The 11,176-nt window shown below is 37.0% G+C and overlaps 1 protein-coding gene across 1 annotated transcript; it reads right to left on the bottom strand.

The window, feature by feature from the left end:
- Window positions 1-1,766: 1,766 nt before the first annotated feature.
- On the bottom strand, window positions 1,767-2,571 carry LOC131874452 (cyclin-U2-1-like). The gene is made up of 2 exons (XM_059217834.1): window positions 2,162-2,571; window positions 1,767-2,058 (listed from the first exon to the last, which is right to left on the bottom strand). The coding sequence occupies exons 1-2, from the start codon at window positions 2,569-2,571 to the stop codon at window positions 1,767-1,769; spliced, it is 702 nt and encodes a 233-aa protein (XP_059073817.1).
- Between the last annotated feature and the right edge of the window lie 8,605 nt (window positions 2,572-11,176).

An 11,176-nucleotide genomic window follows, 5' to 3' on the forward strand; every position in this document is an offset into this window, starting at 1 on the left:
TATTTATAAGTATTTGGAAAATCTTACTTCTTTTTCGCACTGGGATAGTAGAGTTACTAGAGTTTGAAATATGTTATTAGTTTTACCCTCTCATGGTTCAATTTTAAAAAAAGAATGATGCAATAGGTAAGAGATGCTCTTCTAGATGGAAACCCCCTCCGCAGGGGCACTTTAAACTGAATTTTGATGGGGCCTCTCATGGTAACCCTGGGCCGGCTGAGGTAGGCATGGTAATTTATGATCACAATGCAAATTTTATTTGAGCTAAGTGTCATGCTATTGGTTTTAAATCTAACAATTATGCAGAATTTCATGCTTTGTCTTTTGGATTGGATATGGCAATCTCTTTGGGAATTAAGGACTTAATAATTGAAGGTGATTCTATGGTGATTATTCAATGTGTTATGAAAAAGAAATCGAATTGTTGGAATTTGCAGTATATACTTGATCCCATTTTACAAAAATTAGAATTGTTTGAATCTTTCTTGGTATCCCATTGTTACAGAGAAGTTAATAAGATTGTAGATTATTTGGCAAATTTAGCCATCGATAGCAATGCTAATCAGCGAGAGGTGGGTTTTGAGGAAATTCCTTCTAGGGTATGGGAAGGTTTGCAGCAATAGTTATACGATTTTCTTTAGTAATCTTGATGTAAACTTTTATGATGATAATTATTCCCACTTTCCCCTTTCATTTCAAGTATTCATGTTCGTTGTTTGGAGGAGAGTTCGAGCTCATGGTATTTGATACAATAGTGTTTTTCCAAAAGTTTTTTGATACTTTCTTTTTTGGCAGGAAGGTTTTTGGCTCATGGGATTTGGCACAGGGCTTTGGAAAATTTTGTCTTCTTCCATTGATAGCAGCTGTGGAGTCTACAGTTGAAAATTATCCGATGGGTTTTTTTGGCAAATTGTCATATGGGCTCTATGCAAAACTGATATTATATGTGTTGTGACTGCATTTTGTATGTGGTTTTGGGCGGGGTGCATAAACTGATCCGTTAGATACTATAGGTTTATTTTATAAGTTGTGACTGGAGGTTTTCTTCCCAGGATTCTTTCCTCCGGTATGCTCTTTGAATCTTGTAAAAAAAATAAAAAAAATAAATAAAAAAGTTTAGTAGAATAATCCACTTTTATTGAAAAAAAAAAAAATGTATTTGTGTGAGTCTAACAATTTTTTTAATATGTAGTTACTTTATTTCCAATGTCCTTCCCGACTAAAATAAACAAAGATTAGAATGTATAATTAAAAATTTAGATGAAAACACAGCACATGAGAAGGTGGGAGAGCGAAGAACTAAACTGCCTTACATTTACTCAGAAATTTACTAGTAATGAAATTCAGTGTCCATAAAGGCAAATGAATACTTTCCCTGGAGAATTCCTTAGAGATTGTTTAATAACCTCCCAAAAATAATGTATCTCCAGATAATGTAGGCTACAACTTGCATTCCTCAAATTTCACTCTGTAAAATTCTCTGCACATTTCATTAAAGAAAATAATAATCGCTGATGGGAAATACAGCACCGTATTAAATTTTATAGATAGTTAATAAACCCCATTACGATTGCCCATTACTATCATCAATTTTGAAATGTATACAGATGTGCATCCCTTGAACAGAGGCATATCTGTTTTCATTCATCTACTTCCTTGTCATGGATAGACAAGGCGTAAGACTGATCACATTGTAGAAAGTTTCTTGTCTAGAAAATGATATCTATTGATTGAACATTACTCATTATCAGAAAAAATTTACATTTTTAGCATCCTGCACATTTGTTATAGCTAATGCCCAAGCTCTGTTTCTTACTCTCTTCTTGACTGCATGATTTCAGAGACTCGTTGTTTTTAGGTAAGCTGAGAAGAAGCCTCTCTATCTGAAACCCTCCGCCCAATGAAACCTCTCGCTTAAAATGGGAGTAATAGCTTTCAAACACGCTCACCGTTACCTGCAATCGGAACCGCATCATGAACAAAAATTCAACTTCTAGAATGTTCATTTCCCTCAGTGTTAAGCCTCCCACTTTTGCAAAATAGTCGTTACTGTAATGCCTGCATCCACGATACAAAAAATCTATATTAGCAATAAGATTCACATTTGATCAGATTGAGAAACCCAATTAATGAAAATAAAAGGAGAGAATAGAAGACTCACTCATCATCGAGAAACTTGGTAGCAACCCTGACACTGGTAAGGGTAAGCATATGCATGTTGTGAGTGGTTAAGCGGAAGTTGGGGTTGCTGAGAATTAGGCGATCAATATAAGCATAAGCCACAACAAATGCGGAAGGACTGCACCGGACATATTTCAGCATCCTTTCCAAGTAGTTTTGTAAGCTAATGGCAGGAACTTGCATTGCAGAGAAAACACACAGATTTTCTCTTGCAATCTTTTTGCCGGAAGACAACATGAGCCTTTCATATCGGGCTACAAGTCTGTGGAGTAGGGAGGCAAGTACTGAAACAATCCAAGGGCTTGACTCGCTTTCAACACTGCATATGTCGGAGCAAGAAACTGCTGAACATAGATCTGAACCAGTTGCTTCACTCGTGTCTAAAGCCATTCTAATTGGCCTGCCTTTTCTCAAGCAATGGAACACTGAATTTGGGATTGAAGTTTTGGGAATGATGTACTCGTGGACTGTGACTCTTGGGTAGAAGAAATCATATTTATAGGTATATAAAGTGGAAGAATAAAAAAGGGAAGAGAAAGTTCACGGAGTCTTCCCCAATTCAGGATACGTCCTTACAAGAGAGTTTCCTTATGTCGAAGTGAGTGACATGAATAGTAATCTTCGCTGTTAGGGATCCGATTCCGATGTGCACGTGAATAGATGTTGTATCAAGGTAAAGAGATAAAGTGAGGCAGCTTCCTTACCTATGCTGTCAATCTTCGGCGAAGGAGGTAGTGTGACGATGAGTTGGAGTTATCAAATCTATTTAAGATGTCATGACAAGAGAGTACATTTATTTAACTTTGTTTTTCTTTTCAGCTGGAAAAGAAATACGGAATAACAATATATTGTGATGGGCAGGCTTGAGTTGGCCTGTTTTCTGTTTGGTTCTATTATTACATTTACTCAAGGGATTTTTTAATTATTTTTAAACGGAGATGATTAAAAGTATGTTTATATGGATAACCAAAATATACATTGATAGTTTGAAAGATTATTTTACTAACTATAATACTATTGGCATGGATTCAATTTGCTTATATTTTGAATAAAGTATTGTAGATGTTTAATTGTTGTGCAAGCTCTTTGGTAGCATGATAATGTGATTCAAAACTTCACAAAATGGATTTAGAGATTTTTAAATAACTTCCTTGAAGTCTTGAAAGGATAACAGATTTATATATTTTTAGGTGCAAATGCAAATGGTTAAGATTGATCATTGAGGATTAATGATTTGATTTAGAGTTAGCTAGTTTGATTGACTACTTAGCTCAATTGATTGAATAGTTGATTAATCTAAATATCCTATTAACTAGATTGATTGATTGTTCAATCAATTGATTTGATTCAAATTTGGATCCAAATTAATCCTCCCAACAAACTACTATGCATCAAGTTGAAGTATGAAATATATCACTTGCCATTTAGAGTTGTATTTAATGAGTAAACCTAATACTTTATTAGCAATTTGGTCTATCCAAAACCTAAAACCTAAAAATGCGTAAAAGTGAGTATGAAAAATTCAAAATGAAATATCTAACCATCCATGTTACATTATCCACTTGCATAAGCTTATACATTTTTATGCATGCATGGATACTTGTACTATTTTTTTGTTTCTAGTTGTTATATGAATCCTTTGAAAGGTTTAGCCAAACGAGAATCATTTATTTTCTAAACTCCCAAAAGACGTAAAGTATAGAGGTTGTACAATGAGAGGTTGAATATGGTGTAAAAGAAAAGCATAAGGTTGGACATGGGAAAGAATGTAGGAATTTTAATCCTTGTTAGGAGAGAGAGGATTTACAAGGTTGGAATTGAAGAGATGAAAAAGATGTTGAAGGACTTGAGGGAGATTTAACAATAGTAGTGGAAGAGAGGAACACAAAGGAGGATATAGTTTGATTTGTAAATGAGTCTATATGTGCAGAAGAGGAAGAAGAAAGGGTTGTAATAGAAGATAGCAGTCTTGTAGAAGAATGTTTTGGTGATGTCATGAAGTTGTTGATGTTTGAGGATGTACGTGGAGTAAAATTTATAGCAATGTTGATAATATTGGAAGAGGAGAAGAAATATGAGAAAGATGGAAAAAACCTACTGAGTTTCTGGTGACTGTTAATTTTACCTTAAACGTGAACAACCTTATGGGAATTCAGTAATGGGGGACCTATTGCGTGAAACTCACTGAATGATCTCCAAGTTTGAGAAGTCGGCTTTTCATATAATTGGGGGAGAAAAGGGGAAGGAGAAAACTTTAAAGCAAATGATCTACACTACTTAGGTGATATGCCAGAGCATTTCAGAATATTATTAACAGCATATAAAACCCAAAGACATGCGGTTTTAAATCTCATTCAATAATTTACATGCCCATAACCGTTTGAGAGAATAATTCAACAAAAACTCATTCAACATAAAATCACATTTAACCATTCATCCAATAGATAACAAGTCTCAGAACATAGTTTAATCCGCAGAGTCTCACAACAAATATCATAGAAGTTATTGAACTTGAAAACAACACAAAAGTCAATATATTAAACTTCAAATAAAACCATCACAAAGGCCATAGGCACAATCTGACATGTCTATCATTCACCAAATTTAATTAACATAAAGGCTTCTTAATGAGCCCAAGTTTATAAAAACTCTCTAAAAGTCTGAACCCTCAAAACAAGGAAAACATAAGCATAAATAGAGCTCTTAGATCTTAACTAACACCTCGCAGCATCAACAACATCCTAGCAACCTCTCCTGACAAGAAAACTTGGCGTGGCACACCGCAAGATCTGCCCAGCAAAACCATCCCCAAAGTTGTTATCTCCATCGTATCGTGGCATTCCCTGCACCTTCCCAACAAGAAAATCATGATACAAACCGCACGCTGGTTCATGAACTACCATGGAAAACACACAGCGGCTCGAGGGACATCCGAAGTCGAGCGTAGAGGGAAAACCAGATCATGCAAGACGGGGAAACCAAGTGTCTTTACCTTCACGTGATGGATGGTGGGGCCGAGAAGAATGTGATTCCATAAGAACTCGAGCCACACGACAGCTTCACATTCTCTCAACTTTGAATGAGAAAAGAGAGCGATTAGAGGCAATGCCGAGACAACACCTGCTTCGCACACTAACACAAGGGAGATTAGCTGGAAAATCAAAAGGAATGGGTGCCACTTGATCAAAATGTTGCCTATGGACGATCTCGAAATAATGTTAACATTTATTGACGACTAAATGGGGAACTCTACTTGCGGAATGCTAGAACCCAAAATCACTAGTTCGGAGACCAGACTTCATGTTAGAATAGGGCAGAGCAGATCGAAGACCTGCTGCAATGGAAACCATTCATCCTCAGAGGGCAACAGCTACTCTTCCAGATTCTGCTAGTGTTGATCTAAACAAATTATTTCGTCGAACAACAAGTTCCCTGGTTCATCATGAACCAGTTTCAAGAGTGCGTAGATATTGGCCAGGGGATGCAAGAGACACTTGACCTCTTCCACTAAAATAGGATTGTTCAGGCATAGTAGGAAGGTCCTCTCTTGCTGTAACTGCTCTATCTAATTTAACTCTTGCTCAATTCATAACGCAGAACCAAAAACAGGAAAAGGAGAAGGCAGACCCAAAGAAACAAACCTTTCTATGCGCTGCTTGATGTCTGGAATTGAAATCTGTAAAGGCTCAAGTGTTGTTGATACATGCATAATCAACCTGTGCTGATTGATAAAGACATTATTCCTTCTCATTAATTGCTTGTGGTCCACAATCCCTTTTTCTCTCAATTCTTCATCTTGAGCTGCATACAACATCTGAATTAAGTCTTGGGCTACAGGGAGCTTGAGACCAATAATAAGCATAGAGTTGTTAATGAGGGCACCCACCTCAGTACAGAGAGATTGTGCTTCTCTGAGAAATCTTAGCACAGGTTGTAGCAAAGGGCTATACTAATTAATTTTTTCCCAATGGGAAACATACAACTCCACTAAATTTGGAGAAAAATCTCGAGAGACCTTCACAGGGGGAGGAATAATTGATAACTGTGAGACTTCCTCATCCTTTGTTGTCATCTCATGTTGCAACTCCCTACACTTGTCTTGTTTAAGGACCACTTTACTCTCCAGAGTGAGGATCCTGATGCTTCCATCTTGCACAATTTGTTGGAGTCAAGACATGTGATCTCGTGCTTGCTGCAACAAACTTTCTATATCTAGGAATTTCTTTTCGGCTTGCTCCAGGCTACCCGCTTTTTCACATGGCAACTCTGTTTCAAAATTTTATTTCTCCTCCAAAAGCATGACCTATGAATCACTCAATTGCTGAGAGTACTCTTCTTTTAGGTGGATCTCCTCACGCAACTGTGCATGCATTTGGGTAGCATCTATGGAAGTTGCCTTTAGCTACTGAATTTCTTGGTCCTTCTCCCGCAATTCTTTCAAGGCCACATTTCTTGTTGCCTCTTGGCCTTTCAGCTAAGAACTCACATTGTTCAAGGTAGATTGCAACTTTCCTTTCACAGAGTTAGCTTGTGTCAACAATCCCTACAAGAGGTTAATTTCAACATTCCTAGCTTTGTCTTCTTTTCATTGTTGGTCCAAAGATTCTCGGAGATTCGCATTCTCCGCTTGCATTTTCTCCAAATGACGACTCTTTTTGATGAAATCTGAAGACATGGCCTTCAAAGTTTCTTCCCTTATTTCAACCTTGCCAGCATTCAAGAGGTTGACCTCGACAAAGTGCAAAGTGTAATCATTGGGTCTCATTTGGGCCTCCAGCTTGTCAACCTTGGGGAACATGGTTGCAAAGAAAATGCTATCCTTCTCCTCACTGAAGTGTGTCTGCACGTGCGAACGGGCTGGCCTGGCACCATCTTTCTCCTTTCTCTTACTATTCTTGCCAATATGTGGAGTCTTGGAATAGGTAACCTGTTGTTGATAAGCATCTGGGTTGGCAATAGCTTGGCCTGGAAATGCTCCACCAAGAGGGATTGAAAAGGGGAATTCAGAAATAGGGCCATTGAAAGAGGTCTGAATGAGGCATGCAAGCGTGGTTGGAGAAAAAAATGGGATGAAAGGAGAGGTTCCTGAAGAAAATGGATCAGCAGATGCTGCTCCAATATTTGGGGGAGGAGTGGACTCTCCAAAACCAAGCCTACGCGAGACAGTTGTTGCCTAAGGCATCTACAAGGAAAATGCTACAGGAATCAAATCAGGAGTGGGGAACGAAATGGAGACTTGTGGAAACACTTCTTGAGGGTCAATTGGTGCCCTGACGGGTGCTAATGTGAGAGCGGTGGGAATTTGGGCAGGCATAGATGCGAGATGGGGAGCAACAAAAGAAACAACTTGAGCAAAGAGAAAAGACAAAGAACGGCGTACCTAATCGTGGAAGTCACCGGTCATTGAGGAACTACGGGAACATTTGGGGCTCGAGAAGGAGAACCTTTCTTTGCATAACTAAGATATTGCTTCTTACTAGAAGGGGGGTCAGTAACCTTCTTCTTAGCTTGTCTCCTGGTAGCTTGGGAATGGGGTCTTCTAACTAAACCAGCGAGAGGAAGAAGAATATTAGGCTCGGTCTCTTGCTCTTCTATACTTATAATTTCTATCTCCTGTTGTTGGGCCACCTCAGGGGATGAGTCACCACATGGGGAGTCATCGCATGTCTTTTCATCAAACTTGTTGTACTAATGCCATTCAATATCAAAACGCTTGTCCAAAGGAGCATTCCCGATGTTAGCCCTGGGCTGATTCACTTCTTGCCAGTAGATCCAAAAATCCTCCCTCTTTTTCCTAGGCCACGAATCCAACAACATTGCTTCTAGCATACTTCGGGGAATGGGTTTCGCTGGATTGTACTTTTGCATGACAGAGTAAAAATTCAACCACGAGGGTCATTTTAAAATAGGAAAATTATTGAGACCGAAACAGGAAAATTTGGTATGGAAAACTCCAAATCGGTAAGTACTCCTATGACTACAACTGATAAATTGACATTGAAGGATGATTCAGCTCCTGTTAATCCGACAAGATACAAATCTATGATTGGAGGTTTGCTGTATTTGACACAAACAAGACCTGATATAATGAATGCGGTATGTATTGTTTCAATATTTCAAATTAATCCTAAAGAAAATCATCAATCGACAGTAAAAAGAATTTTCTGGTATCTACAAGGCATAACAAAGCTTGGTTTATGGTATCCTAAAGATGAAAATTTTGATTTATGTACATACACCAATGCAAATTTGGCAGGAGATGTGGATGACAGAAAATGAACCACTTGCGGAGAATTATTTCTTGGTAGTAGATAGATTTCATGGTTGAGCAAGAAGAAGAGTTGTACATCATTATCAACAGCAGAATTAGAATATGTTGCAGCAGCAACTAATTGTACTCAGGTATTATGGATTAAGCAAATGTTGAAGGACATTAAGGTAAAATGCAAAGAACCTATAATCATTTATTGTGATAATTCAACAACAATTGATATATCAAAGAATCTGGTATTTCACTCTAAGACTAAACATGTTTCTATCAAATACAATTTTCTGAAAGAGAATGTTGAAGCAAAAGAAGTAAGATTGGTTTATGTGAACACTAAAGAGAAGATTGCAGATATCTTTACTAAACCTTTGGCTAAGGAAACTTTTGAATATCTCAGAAAGTAGCTTGGGGTAATACCCCCAATGGTAGAAACTTAGACAGTTGAAGATTGGCATCAAACCGACAGAACCTAATAGAAAAACCTTTTATCAACTTTGATGGAGGAGAGCTAATTCATAGGGGGAGTAGTTGGTTATATTCATTGGTCATATTAGTTCGTTGTGTGTTTTGATATTTGTATTGCTTTGGCATTTGATGTCAAAGGGGGAGAGATATCTATGGAAAAACTTTGTATTTAAGAAACATTATCCTAGAGGGAGAGATTATTCATTGAGGGAGAGATATATACTCTCTGCATTTTGATTTTGATTTTTGGTATTGATCTATTTTGGAGATTGTTGGTTTTTAGTTTTTGGCATTCTGTTTTGGCACTTAGATGTTTTTTCATCTTGTGTTCCCATCAATGTCAAAGGAGGAGATTGTTGGTATTATGGACGTGTTGCATTAGTTTTGTCATTGATGTCAACACTTATCCTTCTGGAGATCTTTGGTTATGTTGAACCAACACATTGTGTTCACTGGGATGTTCAGTGACTTATGCATAGTCACCGGTATATTGTGCACCGACACTGAGGATGACTTGTTATCATCTAGAGATCACTTGGTTATGTCGAAGACATGGTTTGGATACTTGGTTTTGGAATTTGGGTTAATGGTCTAATCGGGTTGACATATTTTCTATTACCGGTAGATTGGTCTACATTATGGACTACTATGCATTATCTATTTCAGATCAGCATGACACGTTATGGAGATTATTTATTGATTGGATATTGTTGTAAATGTATTGAGCCGACATGATGCATCGTATCTTGACTTGTTTGTAATTGATTTTTTTGTAATATTCTTAGTGAGCCGACCTACACATTTGGTCTTAGGTTTTGTATATATGTAAGGTCTCAATTGATGAGATATAGGATATGGTATGTAAGGTTATGGTATTGTAACATGGTATGTGTGAATATTGAAGATCATATGAGAAGACCATAGAGAAGGTCCAAGGAAGGTTTGAAGGTGATTATCAGAGCTTAACCGGTACTGAATTTTGCATTGGAGATGCTATTTTGAGCAGTACATTATTCTAGGATTTAGCTATCCTACTGCAATCATTGCGACTCCCATTTGAGTAGTGTGCTCTAGGCAGTTGGCCTTTCTGCATGTGTAGACCCCATTTGTATACACATACTATCTGCAGTAGTATCATCTGAGTGTGGGTAAGGTTTCCCACCATGGTTTTTCCCCTTACAGGGTTTCCATGGTAAAATATTTGTGTTATGTGTTGTGGATGTTGTTTCTCTTTCTGTTTCATGCATTAAGTTTCACTGGTATTGATATTAACTATTAATCTGTTAATCGGCATTAAGTTTGGTTTACTGGTATTAAGTATCAAGTTTGATTAAGTTATATTTGGGTTTAAATTCATAGACAACTAATTCACCCACCCCCCCTCTTAGTTGCCTTCTGGGTCCTAACATAAACTGGCAAAAATTGACCCCAAATTGAAAAACGTGACCAAAATAAATAAAATTAATAAAAAATGAAGATGGATTTTGGCCACTTCCTAGTGGGCCATAGGCAGTGGATCTCCGCTATCGCCTAGCGTGCTCAAATAGGTACAGGGAGTATGGAATCAGCATCGTCGTTAGAGCTCCAAATGTCACAATCACAAAGAGACAAGTGTGCAAATGATTTTTCAAAGTCACTTTTTACCTTTTAATAGGGTAAAATAAAAAAGGTTAATATGTGGGGCATGTATTTTCCTCCCACTTTTTCATTTTTAACCTTATCACCATCATTTTCGGAAGATGAATCAATAATGTACATTCAATGCAGTCAATATTCTCATATTGCAATTAATTCAAAAACGCTCATCAACTTGACAATTTTTTGCTAATTCCTTGATTCATCTCCCAAGGGGGAATCATCAATATCGTTCATCAAATCTACATCTAGGGCATCATATCAAAATTTTGACACACAACATCATATCGATCAAATTTTGGCGGCATATTCGGCAAATTTTCATTGAATCAACATGTGCACACACGTCACTTCAAAGAGGGGAAAAATGTAGACGTATAAATCTGACCACTTTCCTAAATAAATATTTAATATTTATTTTAACCCCATTTTTCCTATTAATTAAATTCTATTTAATTAATTTCTTCATTTTCATCTATTTGATTAAATGAATTACTCAATTTATTTAATTAAATTCACCTAAACCTTTTCTAACCTTTGATTAAATAAATCACTTTATTTAATTAAATCCCCTTTCTCTCTTTTTAACTAAATTTACATTTAATTAAATTAATCTTTGCAAATAAA

Source organism: Cryptomeria japonica, chromosome 3 (genome assembly GCF_030272615.1).
Source record: "Cryptomeria japonica chromosome 3, Sugi_1.0, whole genome shotgun sequence".
Lineage (NCBI taxonomy): Eukaryota > Viridiplantae > Streptophyta > Pinopsida > Cupressales > Cupressaceae > Cryptomeria > Cryptomeria japonica.